General features: G+C 38.7%; 2 protein-coding genes across 3 annotated transcripts; one reads left to right on the top strand and one right to left on the bottom strand.

The window, feature by feature from the left end:
* Positions 1 to 2,347: 2,347 nt before the first annotated feature.
* On the top strand, positions 2,348 to 9,111 carry LOC131948737 (uncharacterized). The gene is made up of 3 exons (XM_059310414.1): positions 2,348 to 2,632; positions 7,907 to 8,050; positions 8,807 to 9,111. Exons 1-3 carry the CDS (start codon positions 2,471 to 2,473, stop codon positions 8,873 to 8,875), a joined length of 375 nt encoding a protein of 124 aa, XP_059166397.1. The 5' UTR covers positions 2,348 to 2,470; the 3' UTR covers positions 8,876 to 9,111.
* A 2,845-nt stretch (positions 9,112 to 11,956) lies between these two features.
* On the bottom strand, positions 11,957 to 21,236 carry LOC131948687 (transmembrane protein 45B-like). Of its 2 annotated transcripts, none has more exons than XM_059310343.1 (5): positions 21,111 to 21,236; positions 17,608 to 18,007; positions 16,116 to 16,353; positions 14,132 to 14,296; positions 11,957 to 12,167 (listed from the first exon to the last, which is right to left on the bottom strand). In XM_059310343.1, the coding sequence occupies exons 2-5, from the start codon at positions 17,867 to 17,869 to the stop codon at positions 11,960 to 11,962; spliced, it is 873 nt and encodes a 290-aa protein (XP_059166326.1). In that variant the 5' UTR covers positions 17,870 to 18,007; positions 21,111 to 21,236; the 3' UTR covers positions 11,957 to 11,959. The 2 variants fall into 2 exon arrangements, with proteins under 2 accessions (XP_059166326.1, XP_059166325.1); XM_059310342.1 differs by having other exon boundaries at positions 21,106 to 21,236.
* Positions 21,237 to 22,046: the final 810 nt, after the last annotated feature.

The following is a 22,046-nucleotide window of genomic DNA, read 5'->3' on the forward strand; positions in this document are numbered from 1 at the left end:
TGTTGACAGAGGTCACGGTGATCCCCGAAGCGTGATTGCAGTTGTCATGAGCGTCGAGGGCGGTTTCTACAAATTAGGAACGGCACATGGTTTTCTAAAACAACTGTATGCTAAAAGTGATTTTTCAATTCTTCACGAAAAACTGCTCTTATTGTCGTCAGTTGGCACTGAGGAAAAATCACTACGAACCATCGCATCTTTACAATCATTGACTGGGGGGCCAAAGCTACACTCGCTGCAATTGCACAACTAATTGCACAACAAATCGCTGCAAGTGTAAAAATAACAAGCTGCTATGTAATTCTAAATGCCATAAAAGTTCAACTTGTTGTAACTAATGATGATATTGATAGATTGAGACTATAGTACAATAAAAAATTTGAATGTTTCTGTCATTTACTTTAATTAATAATCAATAAAGACTTAATTTCATGATCCTTACGGCATAAAAAAAAACCAAAATCTACTCATGATCTTCTAATTCGAACTTTGGCCGGTTGTCCCTAGCCAGATGATCTTCTAATTAAGAATTTGGCCGGTCCACCATGGCCAAAGGCCGAAATCAAGAGCTATTTCAGACTTTGGCCGGTCCACCATGGCCAGTCTGCGGATTGGCCGGCCAAAGGCCGAAATCAAGCAAAGTTTCGGACTTTGACCGACCTATGGGAGGCGATATTGGCCAATGCGCGGATTGGCCGGCCAATCCTAGCATTGGCAGACTTCGGGCTTTGACCGTAACATATATATATATATATATATATATATATATATATATATATATATATATATATATATATATATATATATATATATATATATATATATATATACGAAAGTTTGAGGGGGGGGGGGGCGCAAATCGAAAATTTGAAAGTTTATCTCCGGGAAGAAGACACTATTAAGAGCCGCACCGGGTGACACCCGACTTCGCTAGGCCAATCTGTATATATATATATATATATATATATATATATATATATATATACATATATATATATATATATATATATATATATATATATATATATATATATATATATATATATATATATATATATAGCATATTCTAAACAGTGTTCGCGCCACCTCGAAAATTGTAAGTCCATCACACCCTCTTCCTCTCTATCGCTACCACTCCCCCCCCCCCCCCACCTCACATGGTCTGGTGAGCTGTGGTTCACGCTAAACGTTTACAAAACAATCATAGAGCCGGGTTTGGTGACGGCTATTAGGGGCAGATAATTTAGTTTGAAACTATTTAAAACTTAGAGGAGGTAACTAAGAGGAGGCTGCTTTCACGGGGGGCGGGGGGGGGGGGGGGGGGAAAGGGGGTTTAGTGTTTTAAAGCAAATATTTTCAGTGGCAGAATTGGTACTGTCGAATTCCCAATTTATGAATTACTGAAAAGTAGAAAAAACAACTAAATAACGGCGTATGATACACCGCGGGTCGGCTCGTATTCTTATATAACACTACTTGGGATGGCAATTCGGAATATAGACATGAATTTTAATTACTTAAACTTTTAAAAAATATAATAGAATCTCGTAGAAAAAAGAATTGTGCACCAAGCGAACGACAAAACAAAATGTGCATAATAGTGCGGAATATTATTAGTACTTTATATATTTACATGCGTTTTTTGAGAAATTGGAAATAGCGTAAATTACTATTTCCGGTCAACGGAAATTACTCAAAATTTGATAGAAGGTGGTAGAGGATTAGATCTTTTACTTACATGTGAAATTTCATGTATCTATCTGAAATAGTACTCAAGTTTTTGTAGGCTTTTGAAAATTCAAAGTAGAAAAAGTACCACTTCCGGTTATCGGAAATCGCTCAAAAGTTGATACGGATCAACGATTTTGATAAAATACTTATAGATCTATATGAAATTTCATTAACCTAGCTGTAATGGTACTCAAGTTATCGTGTTTACAGACTCACAGACACACACAGACATACGGACAAGATTGCAGAAATATGTTTTTCCGACTCAGGGTGGTGTAGAACGTCGAGATTTGTAAAAATCTCGAATTTTTTTTTTTTGCACAATTACAAGGCTTTCTCTATACTTTGTATAGATCTAGATCTATACGAGAAAGTAAAAACCTAAAAACCACTACAGTCCTAAGCCTTCACTGTTACTGTTATGTGCTTGTCTACGCCACTGATCGACATTTTTTAAAGGGGGGGGGGATTGAGGGGGGTGAAGACGAGTGACATCATACAAGGACTAAAGCGTAGCCCGTATTTGTATTTAAAATATTTAGGCTTTTGTGACGATGAACTGCATGTTGGATGTTTATTATGATGTGCATGGAAATTAACCGAACGAATCCAACCAACTTCCGGTTATGTGACCCCTGTTGTTACTTGAAGGAATCAGAAACAGCATTTGTGTAAACAGTGGATTCAGTCCACTTCTAGATCTAGATTTATAAGCAAACTCAACTTTTTTTAAAAAAAAATGTCTGTTTCTAGAAAATGGGATCCTTGGAAAATGTATGATGCTACACCCGATGAGTTAAGAGCAATTAAGGAAAGAGCGAAAGCTAGGGAGAATCGTAAAGCCGAATGGATGAAAAAGCATTCGAATCCATTCAGAGCTGCAGGAGGCTCAGGATTCTTGGCAAGTGAAATTTAACCCATGAATTGTAGTAGGCTTTTACCTTAGAAAATGAAATATTTGGTATGCAAAAATTACAGCTAGATCTAGACCTCAAAAATAGATATCCTCACTAGATTATTCTAAATCTTAAAGTTATAATTTAATTCAGGATTCTCGCTAATTCTAAAATTTAGGTCTGCTCAATTTTCAATTTTAACATGACCACTAAATAATAATAATAAACATCCATATTTAAATGTTAGGTTAGGTTTGCCTGTCACCCTTCCTGGGACATAGGCCGCTGACAAGAGCTTTCCAGGCCCCTCTGTCCTGGGCTAGGTGTATCCAATCTTCTTGGTGTCTTCTTCCAGGTCAGTCACATCTTCAGGTCTTTCTTGGTCTGCCACTCTTCCTCTTGCCCTGTGGATTCCAGGTGAGGGCCTGTCTGGATACAGGCTTCCTGAGTGTGTGGCCAATCCATTTCTATTTTCTTTGAAGGATCTCTACTTCAGCTGGCAGTTGATTTGTCCGTTTCCATAGAACATCATTTCTGATGGTTTTAGGCCAGCAATTTCACAGGATCTTTCTGAAGCATGCGTTTATAAATGATTGTATTTTCTACTTATTTATAGTGTGTTGAAGATCCTCATTTTTATTCCAAGAGTTAAATCTCCAGAACCCCAAACATTTTTTAGTTGGTTGAAGACTTCTCTTGCCTTGCCCATCCTTATTTTTATGTCTGCTTCTGTCCCACCCTGGGGGCCATCCATAAATGACGTCATACTTGTAGGGGGGAGGGGGTCCGTAATTTTTTGATGAGGTGGGGGGGGGTTCAGATGTTGCAACGTCACACTTTTGCATTATAAAAAAGCAATGCTAGAAAATGAATTTTAGACGTTATTTTGCATTTTAGATGTTTTAATAAATTGTAATAGTTTAGACAAGATTTTAGAAAAAATATAGATGTTTTAAAAAAATTCAACTGCAATTTTGAGGGGGGTTGTAGGTTGAGATGTGACGTCATTTTAGGGGGGGGTCTTGCTTTTTGTGACGGATGGGAGGGGGGGAGGTAAAAATCGTCAAAAAAAGCGTGACGTCATTTATGGATGACCCCCTGCTTATCAACAATACTTCCTAGGTAGGTGAGTCTATCCACTTCTGAAGTGACTTCTTCTAAGGCTTCTTCTGCCAATGTTATAGGGTTGCTGTTTGATGCATTGACTTTGAGAACTTTACTTTTCCCTCTGTGGATGTTCAGGCCCAGGCACGTAGAAAAATTAGCAACAATGTTGGTTTTATCTTGCATTTGCTGTTGTGTGTGAGAAAGAAGGGCCAGGTCGTCAGCAAAGTTCAAGTCATCCAGCTGGCTCCAGTGTCCACTGTATACCGTTTCGCATTTTCTCTGTTGACATCTTCATAATCCAGTCTATGGCCAGCAGGAACAGGAATGGTGAAAGTATTGGGAAGGCCTCCAAAGTCTACACTACTCTACATTTCAGACCTTTATATGAAGATATAATAATGTTGACTATTTTCTGTGGCATTCCGTAGTGTCTCAACAATTTCAGCATTGACTGTCTATCCAGGCTATCAAAGGCCTTCTTGTAATCTATGAGATTAATATAGAGAGGTGAGTTCCACTCTTGGGTCTGTTCAATGATGATGCACAGGGTAGCAATTTGGTCTATGCATGACCTTTCCTTCCTAAAAACCTGCCTGTTGATCTCGAAGCTGGGGGTCTATCGCTTCCATTATTCTGTTTAATAATATTCTGTTGAAGACTTTGCCTGGGATGGACTCTATAACTCTATAGTTAGAGCATGCACTAAGTTCGCCTTTCTTTGGTAGTTTTATAAGTAGTCCCTCCTTCCACTCCTGTGGTATTTGTTCATCTTCCCAGATTTTCTTGAAGAGTGTGTGTAGTAGTATGGTGCTAGTTTCTGTATCTGCTGTCAGTGCTTCGGCCAGTATACCATCTATTCCTAGAGCCTTACAATTTTTCAGCTGCTTTATAGCTTTATGTATCTCTTCATTTGAAGGTGGGTTACAGTCTGTAGGGAGATCACTTTCAGCTTGGGGTAAAGATTAAAATGGATAATAAAAAAATGGATTAAAAATTTTAAATCCATTTAAATCTTCACTTAATCGCTCATTTTTGTACCTACTCCATTGATAATTTAAAGTTCTATTGATTTAACCTTCATTCTTCAAACCAAATTTTAAAATGTTTTGTCTGGGATATATAGCCCTGCCACCTATAGTTTGTTTTTATAATGTAAAAACCCGCCATTGTGCTTGTGGTAAACATTTCTAAAAGTAAATCTTAGAAGGTCTCTGGAACTAAGACAAAAAATCTTTGATAGTCATGTGTCTGGTGTGGTCGCCATATTGTTGTTAGTGACCAATACTGTTATATATTTTCTTTAGTGGAAACTGATATTATAGTTAATTAGGGGCTAGAAAATAAATTTCTTTCTAGTACGCCTAGAGATCATATTGACATTGGGGATTTTGGGTCATTAATATTGGTATACATTTCGAACCGTCCCTAGAGGGTTTCATAGTGTCAGCTACAAATCTGTGCTTTCTGCACGTATTGGTTGGTGGCTGACATCATGCTATGCATAAGCACAGCGTTTTTGTAGCTAAAAAGGGCAGAAAAAGCCATTTTCAGGGATGTGACTTTTCCGAATTTTAGCGGAAATCCGATTTTTCCGTTTCAGCTGCAATTTTCCTCCGCTGATTTAATTTTTGCCGAATTTTTCCGCCGATCTTCGATTTTTGCCGAAGTTTTAAAAATTAGGAAAAAAACAACGAAAATGACATCTACGGAAGCGGCCGACTTGCGCATTCCATATATTCGTATTCAAATCAAGAATTACAGTACTTAGGTCAAATATGCACATTTCTTTTTAATTAGACGATTGCGCTAGGTCTGACGGTGCTAGATTAAGATTACGCGTTTTAGAAAACTTTAAAATTGTAATATAAATTAATTAAAATACCCTATGTTGGTTGAGCTCAGTCAATATTTTAGAAAAAAAAATCGATGTTTAAAAAAAATAAATTCAAATTCAATTTTGAGGAGGGGGGAGCGGTTTTTGGCTGAGGTGTGACGTCATTTTAGGGGGGGTCTGTCTTTTGTGATGGAGAGGAGAGGGGAGGTAAAAATCGTAAAAAAAAATGTGACGTCATTTATGGATGACCTCAAACAATTTACAGCCATTCCAAAAACAAAAATAACCATGTGGTTTGGCTATCGAAATGGTTAACTTTGGTTCACATATCAGACCCTTTCTAATTTCAGCTAATCTGGTCAATTTCATTTTCCAACACCTGAACCCAAAACTTTTAAATTACAATTAATCTGAATCTAGGCATTTTACAGTTGAAGACTAACATTTTTACCATGCCAATCTTTAAAAGAATATAAGGCATAATTTAAAATTGAAAACAAAAGTGTAACTAGACTAGATTAGTACACTTTAAATTAACTAAATGTTGAACTTATTTGCCACTTTTGTTACATTGCAAATGTAATTTTTTTTAAAAAAGTTGTTTATAAGTTAAACATTAAATTGCAATTAGCCAAGACTTTCAATGTCAATTTAGAGTAACATAAACTTCTTTTATTTATAATATTAGCTATATTAAACGATTAATTAGAACAGTAATGGCGTGAGACTGCTTAACTGCGATAAAAAAAAATAGATAAAACATATTGAGTTCTTGGCCGAAGAAAATTTCCTAATTTTTTTTCCTGGTCTGGTCACATCCCTGCATTTTTTTCTCAGCATAGTTAGGATTTTTTATGTTTTTCAAAAAAGAATAATTTTGTGTGTTGTTAGGAAGTAAACAGGCTATGGCATCACTAGTCAGTAAACAAGTTATGGCATCACTTGTCAGTAAACAAGCTATGGAAACACTTGTCAGGCACCTGATTTGTACATTCTCGTGAACTAAATACCAGTTTTTTTGACAACAAAACTGTAACATAACAAATGAATGAAAATGACCCTAGCCGAATAGCTTTGAAGATTATTAGTTACAACGGGTGCATTGAATACATGTGTTTATTCTAGATTTGCCTAGAGTAATTTACCTTGTAAGGGCATGTTGAAACAACAGCATTAGATGGGCCTATAGTGTGTTGTAGGCCCTATTCACAAAGTGTAAGTTAATTGGCAGATCACCCACAAACTTTTTTTTAAAGTATATCCCCCTCCCCCCACCTGTTTATCTCTTATACATTCCCTTAATCTCCAGTCGCATGGGCCCAATTGTTCACCTTGTCTCTTGGCGTTCCGCCTTATTGCAAGTGGGCAATGATGCAGACAGCTGTTGTCTTTGTTCTTTGATGTTTGTCCAATTGTCCAAAGTGGAGCTATATAGTAACCCATATTTTGCAATATTAGGATTTTTTATGTTTGTCTGCCTTAAATCCAGTTGGCCTTTTTTGATGTCGGCCTTTTGTCCCACACCCCTATTTGACTCTTCGTTATTTAAAATAATGAAATTAATGTTGTTATATTTGTAGTCTTCATTTTTTTAATTGAGATTCTGTTGGGTGTACAATTAGCTCGGGGACACAGGGATTTTAGGGTCAGGGTTCAAAGGTTTGAATCTGTATGTGAAAGTTGAATGAAGCAGATCCTCAGAGTTCTAACCCCACCAGAAGTTTGTCTGACCATTGAGGGGTCATTTTTTAAATGGCACTAGGAAACATGCTAACATAGAGTAAATCAGAGACAATTAAAAATAATATACTGGGGTTAGATTGTATTGACGTTAGATGAGATGGTTAAAAAGTGTTTTTTTTTTTAAATTAGTTTAATAGAATAAGTGTAGTGTGAGCCTGACGTGACAAGAATAGAATGACAGTAGACAAGACGTGGGGGACAGTTGGAATAGTGAGAAGAGGGAGCTTTGTCTTAGTGTGGATATCTGCATAGCAATTAAACATTTTTGTAGGATTATCTATCTTTCATGTCTTATGGGTATGCACGGAAATGAGTCTGATGCTGTCTTTTTCACTGAATATATAGTATAGTTTATTAGTAAAAGAAAGTATCCAGTAATAAAAATGTGTCTTTAACTTGGTAAAATATATGCCTGTGACAACAATTTGTTGAATTAATAGCTTTAGCAGTAGTTAATGTACCAATCAAACAAAAAGTGCAAGCAATGCAAAAAAAAAATTTCAAACATTCAATAGCTATTCTTTAATTAGATCAAATTGTAAAATTATTATAGGAAATATTTTGAAGTAATTCTATACATACTTTTTTTTTTCAGTTGGATCCTGCTGTCCAGAGATTTATAGCCCTAAAAGCAACACAGAATGAGCGCTTTAAATACACTTTTAGTTCTTTTGGCATTGCTTGTCTCCTCTTTGTGTTTCCAGTTTCCCTTTTGACTTATACTGCATATCAAAATCATGTAAGTAGGGTATCATTCTCTAGTCATCAAAATCATGTAGGCAGGGTATCATTCTCTAGTCATCAAAATCATGTAAGCAGGGTATCATTCTCTAGTCATCAAAATCATGTAGGCAGGGTATCATTCTCTAGTCATCAAAATCATGTAGGCTGGGTATCATTCTCTAGTCATCAAAATCATGTAAGTAAGGTATCGCTCTCTAGTCATCAAAATCATGTAAGTAGGGATAGGATTATGGTTGGTTCAGTAAATGTTGCGTTTTGTTTCAGTACATGTTAGAGTTAAATTTTATGGCTTTAAAGATTAGGCATGATTGGAACTGGGTTGTGATTTGATTGTTAAACTGCTTTCTAAAATCAACAATAACTGTGCCATAATGAAGCTCAGTAGGTAATAAATTAAACTTTTTCACGCAGTCATATCCACTGTCATTTGAATCAAAATAGTCAAATCTAGTGGCCATTTCTCAAGCGGCTCTGGGTATAAGCTATAAGAACTTTATATTTCTGAAAGTTCATGTATTTTTTTGTGTTATTTAAATTGTTTTGGTACTTAATTCATTTAAATAAAATAATAAAGAAAGTTTGGAGTAGTCTCTCTTGGTCCAAAAAATGTTTAGCTTTTCATTGATCTATCATGTTCAATCTATTTCTATTTCATGCAGTGTTTCTTCCAGACTTTTTTGCATGGAAGAAACTCTGATTTCATGATAGTACCTAGTCTCAATGTCTTTAATACATTTCCATTTAACTCCAGGTAGAGAAAGAAAGGAAGTACAGAAATGGAGAGGTCATGTACAAAGACAGAAAGGACAAATTTTTCTAAGTTTATTTTAAGACAGACAGCAATACCAGCTAAGTTAAAAGCATTGTCACTGACACTCATTGTATTGTGGATAACTCAGTGGCTAGCCACGCTAGGATAGTTTGGGTACTAGTTTAGCAAGTTCACTATTCAAATAGAAAAATTGGATTTTTCTTGGATTGTTTGTTTTGTATGAGAAAGTGTGTAAATAATTTGTGCTATAAAATATGCAAGATAATAAAGTATTCTCTTGACTTTTTAATGTCTTTCACCTCAAACAACCAGTAGAGCACCACAATGGTAACTATTATAATAACTGTGAAAACTTAAACCTCTTTTATTTATATAATAACAAAAAGCTTTTAATGTTCTGAATTAAAAAAAAAAAGTAAACAAATTTGCTTTCTTTAATAAAAGCAACCCATCTTTTATTAAAGAAAGCAGGTTTGTTTAGTTTTTAATTTTGCATTGAAAGCTTATTATTATTAATGTTATAACTTTAAAAAAAAAATTCTACTTGTTAGATATTTGTTGAAAATGGAGTAATAACCACATACAACTACAAATATTTCCTTTAAAACAAACAGTAGCTTGCAATCTCTAAAAGACAATTATCTGCCTCTAAGTAGTCTGTGGTTGATTCCCTTACAAGAAAACAACCTTCAGTGACCAGAAATACACCATCTTCAGTCAGCTGACCAAGTGATCTCTGGTAATTTCTCCCCGTTCATTGTTGAATTGAGTAATCTTTTAATAAAATGTACACTAATCTTATGTCAAAGTAAAACGAAAAAGAGATATTCTTGCACTGTCATTGAAGACAAATGCATCGCTGTATTAACACCAAACAGACATTACGAACTAATAAAAAGTTTATAAATACTGGTACCAGCTTGCACACTACCTTTGCCTTCTATTTAATAAAATAATTTTTGGTTGAATCAAGAATTTCAGTTTGATGGATACACAACAGTAGCTAACCACAGGTTTTTGTAGTTGCTACAAAATTGTGGAAGATTAAAGTCTGACTGAATGGTGTTGTAATGACCAATTGTTCAGTCAAATAATTAAACTCACATTATGTAACTTTATAATATATATATATATATATATATATATATATATATATATATATATATATATATATATATATATTAGAATGCACCATAATACACACCACTTCCTAATAAAATACCCCACCAGTGTGATGTCATTTGGTCAAGTGCAGCTTTTAGGTATTGAAAAATGTGCAGTGGAGAAAATTAATTTTAAACTACTAGCCAGGGTAAACCTTACAAAGAACTAAAAAAATATACCAGGAGTGATCTCCCCTAAACTTTCTCGAATATTCTTATATAATATAACACTACATGGGATGGCAACTCGGAATATAGACATGATTTTTAATTACTTCAACTGCTAAAAATAGAATAGAATCTCGTAAAAAAAAAGAATTGTGCACCAAGCGAACGCCAAAACAAAATATGCATAATAGTGCGGAATATTATTAGTACTTTATAAATTTACATGCCTTTTTTGAGAAATTGGAAATAGCGTAAATTACTACTTCCGGTCAACGGAAATTACTCAAAATTTGATAGAAGGTAGAGAATTAGAACTTTTACTTACATGTGAAATTTTATTTATCTATCTGAAATAGTACTCAAGTTATAGGCTTTTGAAAAATTCAAAGTAAAAAAGTACCACTTCCGGTTATCGGAAATCGCTCAAAAATTGATATGGATCTACGATTTTGATAAAATACTTATATATAAAATTTCATCAACCTAGCTGTAACGGTACTCAAGTTATCGTGTTTACAGACACACAGACAGACACACACATATACACACAGACATACGGACAAGATTGCAAAATTATGTTTATCAGTATCAGTTAGGTGTAAACGTCGAGATTTCCATATATCACGATTTTTTTTGCACGATTACAAAACTTTCTGACTATACTTCGTATATACGAAAAAATAAAAGGTTTATTTAAGTGAGTGCGCATTAATGATTAAGCTGAATAGAGATGTATGCATGAAACAATCTATGCACAAATAATAAAAAGTCTAGCATTAAATTAATGAAAAAAATAATCTTTTTTTTATTCATGGTTTTATTAAAAGTTATAAAAGATAGATCTACATGATTAAAAAAAACGTATGCAAATAAATAAAACAAGAAAAATGCTAATAAAATAAATAAAACAAAAAAATGTAATTCTAAACAGTATGTAGACATGTAAAAAGTGGAGGAAATAGAAAATCTGTACAAGTTTGTTCTTGTATGTCAAACGTCCTGAGAATTAACAAAAACAATGAATACTTGAATTAACAAGGTCAGTGTTAAAAAACTGAATGCTGACTGTTAATTATTTCACTAGTTCCCGAATAGCATTTCTTTCGGTCATTTGTTTCTAGGGAGGGAGGGGGATGGGTTGGCATTTGGAACTTTATTGAGAAGGGGGAGGGCTGGCCTATTTTTCTTTTGCGTTAGGGGGAGGGGCAGTGGCCGCCAGAAGATATGCCTCCAAAGTCTAACAGCTGATAAACCTCCTGCTCCCAATGAAGCAGCTAATGAACCACCAGCTCCCAACGAAGCAGCTAATGAATCTCCAGCTCCAAATGAAGCAGCTAATGAACCACCAGCTCCAAATGAAGCAGCTAATGAACCACCAGCTCCAAATGAAGCAGCTAATGAACCACCAGCTCCCAATGAACCACCAGCTCCAAATGAAGCAGCCAATGAACCACCAGCTCCAAATGAAGCAGCTAATGAACCACCAGCTCCCAATGAAGCAGCTAATGAACCACCAGCTCCCAATGAAGCAGCTAATGAACCACCAGCTCCCAATGAAGCAGCTAATGAACCACCAGCTCCCAATGAAGCAGCTAAAGAACCACCAGCTCCAAATGAACCACCAGCTCCCAATGAAGCAGCTAATGAACCACCAGCTCCAAATGAAGCAGCTAATGAACCACCAGCTCCCAATGAAGCAGCTAAAGAACCACCAGCTCCAAATGAACCACCAGCTCCAAATGAAGCAGCTAAAGAACCACCAGCTCCAAATGAAGCAGCTAATGAACCACCAGCTCCCAATCTACATCATGGCTTGTCTGAGAACTTCATCACTGTCGTCGTCAGCATCTGTCCACGCCAGTATCCCATAACCCTCCTTGCTGCTGTTGACTTCCGGCTCTAGTGAGTTGAGCTCCATGTGTAGCGTGCTCTCCCCTTGTTTCCTGTAGCACAGTGACATGAGGGCCGTCAGGACCAGTAGGACGATCACGTGACCAGCACAGTGCCAGCTGGGTGGGAGAAAAACAAAGCTTCACTATCATCAACATGCCCAGTTAACAAAGCTATCATCAACATGCCCAGTTAACAAAGCTATCATCAACATGCCCAGTTAACAAAGCTATCATCAACATGCCCAGTTAACAAAGCTATCATCAACATGCCCAGTTAACAAAGCTATCATCAACATGCCCAGCTAACAAAGCTTCACTATCATCAACATGCCCAGTTAACAAAGCTTCACTATCATCAACATGCCCAGTTAACAACGCTTCACTATCATCAACATGCCCAGTTAACAAAGCTATCATCAACATGCCCAGTTAACAAAGCTATCATCAACATGCCCAGTTAACAAAGCTATCATCAACATGCCCAGCTAACAAAGCTTCACTATCATCAACATGCCCAGTTAACAAAGCTTCACTATCATCAACATGCCCAGTTAACAAAGCTTCACTATCATCAACATGCCCAGTTAACAAAGCTATCATCAACATGCCCAGTTAACAAAGCTATCATCAACATGCCCAGCTAACAAAGCTTCACTATCATCAACATGCCCAGTTAACAAAGCTTCACTATCATCAACATGCCCAGTTAACAAAGCTTCACTATCAGTTAACAAAGTTGAACTAACATCACCCCCAGTTAACAAAGTTGAACTAACACCACCCCAGTTAACAAAGTTGAACTAACACCACCCCCAGCTAACAAAGTTGAACTAACACCACCCCCAGTTAACAAAGTTGAACTAACACCACCCCCAGTTAACAAAGTTGAACTAACATCACCCTCAGGTAACAAAGTTGAACTAACACCACCCCCAGCTAACAAAGTTGAACTAACACCACCCTCAGTTAACAAAGTTGAACTAACACCACCCCCAGCTAACAAAGTTGAACTAACACCACCCCCAGCTGACAAAGTTGAACTAACACCATTCCCATCTAAGTTTAACAAACCCTAGCTAAGAAAGCTGAACCAACCCTAGCTAAGGAAAGCTGAACAAACCCTAGCTAAGAAAGCTGAAACAACCCTAGCTAAGGAAGCTGAACCAACCCTAGCTAAGAAAGCTGAACCAACCATAGCTAAGAAAGCTGAACCAACCCTAGCTAAGAAAGCTGAACCAACCCTAGCTAAGAAAGCTGAAACAACCCTAGCTAAGAAAGCTGAACCAACCCTAGCTAAGAAAGCTGAACCAACCCTAGCTAAGAAAGCTGAACCAACCCTAGCTAAGAAAGCTGAACCAACCCTGGCTAAGAAAGCTGAACCAACCCTAGCTAAGAAAGCTGAACCAACCCTAGCTAAGAAAGCTGAACCAACCCTAGCTAAGAAAGCTGAACCAACCCTAGCTAAGAAAGCTGAACCAACCCTGGCTAAGAAAGCTGAACCAACCCTAGCTAAGAAAGCTGAACCAACCCTAGCTAAGAAAGCTGAAACAACCCTAGCTAAGAAAGCTGAAACAACCCTAGCTAAGGAAAGCTGAACAAACCCTAGCTAAGAAAGCTGAAACAACCCTAGCTAAGAAAGCTGAACCAACCCTAGCTAAGGAAGCTGAACCAACCCTAGCTAAGAAAGCTGAACCAACCCTAGCTAAGAAAGCTGAACCAACTCTAGCTAAGAAAGCTGAACCAACCCTAGCTAAGAAAGCTGAACCAACCCTAGCTAAGAAAGCTGGACCAACGCTAGCTAAGAAAGTTGAACCAACCCTAGCTAAGAAAGCTGAACCAACTCTAGCTAAGAAAGCTGAACCAACCCTAGCTAAGAAAGCTGAACCAACTCTAGCTAAGAAAGCTGAACCAACCCTAGCTAAGAAAGCTGAACCAACTCTAGCTAAGAAAGCTGAACCAACCCTAGCTAAGAAAGCTAAACCAACCCTAGCTAAGAAAGCTGAACCAACCCTAGCTAAGAAAGCTGAACCAACCCTAGCTAAGAAAGCTGAACCAACCCTAGCTAAGAAAGCTGTGATCACCTGAAGTAGATGGCGGCTTGCATGCTGCTCTCGGGGTTGTCCAGGGCCCAAGCAGTGTTGGGCTCCCCATGGGCGTACAGGATGACGCCCACCGCCCAGAACCAGCTACCCTGCAGCATCATAAGGTACGCCCTCGCCATGCTCAGTAGCGCGGAGTTGCTGAACCTGACCGGAAGTTCACACACACAACTTAAGGCATGAAATACAGAGCTAACAACACAACTTATGGCATGAAATACAGAGCTAACAACACAACTTATGGCATGAAATACAGAGCTAACAACACAACTTAAGGCATGAAATACAGAGCTAACAACACAACTTAAGGCATGAAATACAGAGCTAACAACACAACTTATGGCATGAAATACAGAGCTAACAACACAACTTAAGGCATGAAATACAGAGCTAACAACACAACTTATGGCATGAAATACAGAGCTAACAACACAACTTAAGGCATGAAATACAGAGCTAACAACACAACTTATGGCATGAAATACAGAGCTAACAACACAACTTATGGCATGAAATACAGAGCTAACAACACAACTTATGGCATGAAATACAGAGCTAACAACACAACTTAAGGCATGAAATACAGAGCTAACAACTTATGGCATGAAATACAGAGCTAACAACACAACTTAAGGCATGAAATACAGAGCTAACAACACAACTTATGGCATGAAATACAGAGCTAACAACACAACTTATGGCATGAAATACAGAGCTAACAACACAACTTATGGCATGAAATACAGAGCTAACAACACAACTTATGGCATGAAATACAGAGCTAACAACAAACTTATGGCATGAAATACAGAGCTAACAACACAACTTATGGCATGAAATACAGAGCTAACAACACAACTTATGGCATGAAATACAGAGCTAACAACACAACTTATGGCATGAAATACAGAGCTAACAACACAACTTATGGCATGAAATACAGAGCTAACAACACAACTTATGGCATGAAATACAGAGCTAACAACACAACTTATGGCATGAAATACAGAGCTAACAACAAACTTATGGCATGAAATACAGAGCTAACAACACAACTTATGGCATGAAATACAGAGCTAACAACACAACTTATGGCATGAAATACAGAGCTAACAACACAACTTATGGCATGAAATACAGAGCTAACAACACAACTTATGGCATGAAATACAGAGCTTACAACACAACTTAAGGCATGAAATACAGAGCTAACAACTTATGGCATGAAATACAGAGCTAACAACACAACTTATGGCATGAAATACAGAGCTAACAACACAACTTATGGCATGAAATACAGAGCTAACAACACAACTTATGGCATGAAATACAGAGCTAACAACACCATTCTGTCTCAAATCACCATCGACGTTCTGCACCACAACCTTGTTACAACCTATGGACACCCACACTACCCACACCACAACCTATGGACACCTAAATTACGGACACCTAAACTACCCACACCACAACCTACGGACACCCACACTACCCACACCACAACCTACCCACACCACAACCTACCCACACCACAACCTACCCACACCACAACCTACCCACACCACAACCTACCCACACCACAACCTATGGACACCTAAATTACGGACACCTACACTACCCACACCACAATCTACGGACACCTAAACTACCCACACCACAACCTACGGACACCCACACTACCCACACCACAACCTATGGATACCTAAATTACGGACAACTAAACTACCCACACCACAACCTACGGATACAACAACGTACCAACATAATAAGCTACCACTACAACCTACCATCACAATCTACCATCACAACCTACCACCACAACCTACCATCACAACCTACCACCACAACCTACCATCACAACTTACCACCAAAACATACCTTCACAACCTACTACAACAACCACCACAACAACCACCACAACAACCACCACCACAACCTACCATCACAACCTACCACCACAACCTACTTGATCTCCAAAGCGATGACGACGGCTGTGGTGAAGATGACGTAGACCAGCAGCATGTGGAGTTGGACGTCCAGTTCTGGCCGGCCGTGCACGTGACTGGCGAAGAGCAGACCCTCTATCAGCAGGGCCAGCACCAGGGAGATGAAGTCGGTCCCGTGGGGCAGGGGCAGGCCGAAGTGGACACCCAGGTCAGTCACCCCGGACAGCAAGAAGAACAGATACATGGTCGCGTGCTGCACTGTAACACAAACATTCATTGGCTGTAGCATGCTGTACTGTATCAAACATTTGATTGGCTGTAACATGCTGTACTGTAACAAACATTTGATTGGCTGTAGCATGCTGTACTGTAATACACAAACATTTGATTGGCTGTAGCATGCTGTACTGTAACAAACATTTAATTGGCTGTAGCATGCTGTACTGTAACAAACATTTGATTGGCTGTAACATGCTGTACTGTAACAAACATTTGATTGGCTGTAACATGCTGTACTGTAACAAACATTTGATTGGCTGTAGCATGTTGCACTGTAATACAAACATTTGATTGGCTGTAGCATGTTGCACTGTAATACAAACATTTGATTGGCTGTAGCATGTTGCACTGTAATACAAACATTTGATTGGCTGTAGCATGCTGCTCTGTAACATAAACATTTGATTGGCTACATTGTCGCGTGCTGCACTGTATCACAAACATTTGATTGGCTACATCAGTACACGGTAGCATGTTTTATGTTAACAAACCTTTTATTAGCTAGTTGGTACACAACTCATTTTCATCATTAAGAAAAATTAAGGGCTTTAGAACATTTTAATAAAACAATAACCAGATCGAGACAATAGCCAACTTTGTCATCGAGACGATAGCCAACTTTGTCCGCCTTGTTTTTATTAAATGAGATGAACTTGAGCTGACGACACTTTGAAAAACTGTCACAAAAAAGACAGTCACAAACAGACACAACAAAGACTGTCATAAACAGGTCACAACTTATATTGTCACAAACAGGACACTGCATATAAACATGTCTTAGAAACGAAACGTACCAAAGGAAAACTTTTCAGCAGCTTCCCATCTTTGTAAAATCATTTCATTCTTTTCAAAATCATTCAATAAGCATTTTCTAGACTAGTTATTTACTTCGATCATTGAAACTGGCATCAAATTAAAGGCAAACAAATGCAGTTTCTAATAATATAAGTCATCGTAATAAACAATAATGAAGATTTAGATAGCATGCAACGCCCTAATTTTATGCGCCAGTAAGTGACAACAAATTTCTAAACATGGTTGATCCAAACTGTCTGTAGGCGCCCTTGGTCGCCTAACGTTTCATGGGTATATGTAGAAAATATATACTTTACAATTGTCCCCCCCCCCCCCTCGAAAATACCAAGTGCTCCCCCCCCCCCCCTGGAGAAAAAAGTCAGAAAGAAACACTGCATGCTATCTAGACAAATTAATTAGCCTTCTATAAGCACTCACCTATGCCCATGGGTGGGACGGGCAGATGTGCCAGAAGCTCCCCCATCAAGCCCCCTGCGGACAGCAGCACTTTGACTGTCGGCTCTACGGGCAGACGGCTGACCTTACCCGGACAGCAAGACAGCTTGTGAGTCGCCGTCGTGACGTAGGCCTGTCCTTGCCGTCTGCTGATAAAGTACTTCCTGAGACAGCCGACAGCACACCACAGCCCGTACAGCAAGAAGAAGCTGCCCGGTATGGCGTGACCTTTCAAGTCACCCATCGTGTGTCCCGGGGGGTGCGGATTGTGTTCTCCCGGGGTGCGGATCGTGTGTCCCGGGGGGTGCGGATTGTGTCCTGTGTCCTCCCTAAGTGCAGATTTCGATTCGGAAATTTGAGACCTGCCCGTGTTTACATGTTTCTGAAAAAGTCAATAGACGGCAAATGAAATCGAACCAACCTAGAGCAGTTCAATCATGGGCAAAATATCGATAGGACGCATGCGCATTAGCCCGCGGATTCCCCCGCCCATTTTAGCAGCGAACCGTGACGTGTTACAAAACACAAGATGTCCTGCATACGGAGTTTCTTTCAGACATTCTTCTCCGGGGGTGGGGGGACTTTAAACATTCAGGGGGGGGGGGGTGGCTATACATTTCGAACACTGATTTAAATATTTATTTTCTATATAAATAATACATATTTCCTATTTTGCTCGGTGGAGGGGGGAGGGGGGAGGTATCCCGCGCGTATATCAACGCACACTTTTTATTAAAATGTTTTGTATGGTCTGTAAAACTTTAATTTATAACATCGTTTTCTGTAACATTGTGTTATATAATATTTTTATTGTAATGTGTTTTGTAACAATGTTTTGTAACATAGTTTTCTGTAACATCAACGCCAGTTACACAAACACATAGTTCTGGATTTACCGCCTTTAAACTATTGCATATCATTAAATAACGCTCAAACAGAGCTGAGAGTTGATCAAACATTAGACAAACATGAACAATTCATCGAGGCATTGATTTGTTATTGGATACACCTGTAGCGCTGGTCCGTTTCCGATGTTTATTGATTTGTCTGGTACTTAGTAAAACCTAACGGCAAATTTAGAACTCTGTTCAACTCTTTTACAAACTGGAGGCGCAGTTCAAAAGCCAAAGTGAATATTATGCACGGTTTATTGATCTACACACTCTACCATTGGTAGATGGCGACACCCGACATTTAAAATTTCATATGTACTCAAGATATCCATTTACACACACTGATGTGTGCAAGATATCAATTTACATGCGACGCCTTCATGCGCCCAGGGCATACTACAGAAATATGGCCTCCGATATATATATATATATATATATATATATATATATATATATATATATATATATATATATATATATATATATATATATATATATATATACTTATTTAGGCCTATATATATGCCATATGTATTGAGTATGCAGTGGCACGTAGACTTGTCTCTCATATGTCCATGAGGTTTTGTCATGTCTGTCTGTCTGTCTGTCTGTTACCACATGGCTAGATCTAGATGTTTAAGAAAAAAATAACTAAGGAGGTGTTAACAGATTATACGGGCGCTACCCGGACGCCGCCCTGTCCCCTTCCCCCCCCCCCCCCTCCCCAGGCACCGGATGTGAGTATTGATATATTGGCAGACAGACACTAGCCGAGTAGAAGAAACTTGGGCTACGTGTCTGCCGTCACGTCTGTCAGCTGGTAGCCCACGTGACGTCCCATTATATGATCATTGTATGTACACAACCTGCTGGTAATAGATGGGGAGTGACGGGGGGGGGGGAAGGGAGGGGGGTATACCTGTGACAAGAATAGGCCACTACAGTCTTGATGGGTAGGTTAAAGGAACACAGTTTGGACATTTGTCAAGTAAAAAACAACATGAAATACAATTCTTGCGTTATCTCTACTGAAATATATTTTGACGTTGGTTTAGTCTAAAAATAGCTCGAAAACGAGTGTACTTGGCCTACTTTATCACTTTCTTCTGTTTTAGGAGCAACTGTTCGTGGCCGCCAGGGGGTTAAACTACACAAACCAATGGCCGCTAGGGGGTTAAACTACATAAACCAATGGCCGCTAGGGGGTTAAACTACACAAACCAATGGCCGCTAGGGGGTTAAACTACAAACAACCAATGACCGCTAAGGGGGTTTAACTACACAAAACAGTGACCGCTAGGGGGTTAAACTACACAAACCAATGGCCGCTAGGGGGTTAAGCTACACAAACCAATGGCCGCTAGGGGGTTAAACTACACAAACCAATGGCCGCTAGGGGGTTAAACTACACAAACCAATGGCCGCTAGGGGGTTAAACTACACAAACCAATGGCCGCTAGGGGGTTAAACTACACAAACCAATGGCCTCTAGGGGGTTATAACTCTATAAACCAAAGGCCGGTACTAAAACGATAGATCACTAGGGGGTTAAACTAACTGTGCATATCGTATTGTAAGTGTGGGTCAGCATGCAACTCATTTCTCAGCATGTACCAAGTGTGGGTCTCTATCTCAGCATGTACCAAGTGTGGGTCTCTATCTCAGCATGTACCAAGTGTGGGTCTCTATCTCAGCATGTACCAAGTGTGGGCTCTCATAACATGGACGTGCAATTAACAAACAAAAGCCAACTGTACACAAAACTACCCTGAGAAGTCTTTTATCGTGTGATCCTTAGTATGAACGTCCCAAGTTACATGATACACACTAGGAACGCCACAGCTTACCAACTTTTTAGACTAGTTTACAAGTTGTCGGTCTAAAAATATTGCATATGTCTAGTTTACAAGTTGTCGGTCTAAAAATATTGCATATGTCTAGTTTACAAGTTGTCGGTCTAAAAATATTGCAAATGTCTAGTTTACAAGTTGTCGGTCTAAAAATATTGCATATGTCTAGTTTACAAGGTGTCGGTCTAAAAATATTGCATATGTCTAGTTTACAAGTTGTCGGTCTAAAAATATTGCATATGTCTAGTTTACAAGGTGTCGGTCTAAAAATATTGCAAATGTCTAGTTTACAAGTTGTCGGTCTAAAAATATTGCATGTCTAGTTTACAAGGTGTCGGTCTAAAAATATTGCATATGCTGAAGGCTGGAATGACTGAAGACTGAATTATGTAAATCTTTCTAACAGTCATAACAGAGTTTCTTTCAGGCATCTCTTCGGCAGAAAGAAGTCTGCCGCTCCCCCCCCCCCCCTACCCCCCGAAAAAAGTCTACCGCCGATCCTCCCCCCCCACCCGAACGAAATGGAATTATATAGAAAAAAATATACTTTTAACAGTGTTGTCCCCCCCCCCCCCCCAAATTTAAAAGTCCCCCCCCCCCCAGAGAAAAAAGTCTGGAAGAAACACTGATTTATATCAATATAAATTAGGATTTAATTAAGTGATAACGAAAATATAGAAAAATTAAAACTAAAAAAAATTTAAGCTCCTAACTAAAGCTAAAAATTGGTTCTTTACATTACAGAATAGTCCTAGCGGTAGGAAATCCTGACTGTATAAATGTCGCGCCCACTGCGCCAATAGGAAGTTGTAGCACAAGTTGATCTACGCACATACCAACAGTAGCCAATCAATAATGACTGGAGATCCAAATTTGTTTGAATATACAGCCTAATAATTCTGTCAGGCCCACGACAGAACAAACAGCGACAGGTTTTATTTTAACCTGTTCAGGGGCTCTCAACATCTAGGCCATGGCAACTTCGTTGTGGGACGGGTGTGGTCAGGCAGAATTGCTGCTAACCCTGAGTGTCCAGAGTTCGGGCCCCGGGCAGATGAGGCACGTCAGTTGGGGGCAGCAACACACCAGCCTTGCAGATTCATCTTGGGTGGGCAAAGACTATGGAAGAAAATCTAGGAAGAAAAGCTGGATGAATTATTTGTCAACTAGTAAACACGAGGAGGTTTTATCCCAACCACACTAGAAACGGTACAATTTATCCCCAACTACACCAGACGACGGTACAATTTATCCCCAACTACACTAGATGACGGTACAATTTATCCCCAACTACACCAGATGACGGTACAATTTATCCCAACTACACCAGATGACGCTACAATTTATCCCAACTACACCAGACGACGGTACAATTTATCCCCAACTACACCAGATGACGCTACAATTTATCCCAACTACACCAGACGACGGTACAATTTATCCCAACTACACCAGATGACGGTACAATTTATCCCAACTACACCAGATGACGGTACAATTTATCCCAACTACACTAGATGACGGTACAATTTATCCCCAACTACACCAGATGACGGTACAATTTATCCCAACTACACTAGAAACGGTACAATTTATCACAAGTACATTAGATGACGCTACAATTTATCCCCAACTACACCAGATGACGGTACAATTTATCCCAACTACACTAGAAACG

Source organism: Physella acuta, unplaced genomic scaffold (assembly GCF_028476545.2).
Source record: "Physella acuta isolate Inbredline_101_S28 unplaced genomic scaffold, ASM2847654v3 ptg000658l, whole genome shotgun sequence".
Classification (NCBI taxonomy): Eukaryota; Metazoa; Mollusca; class Gastropoda; family Physidae; genus Physella; species Physella acuta.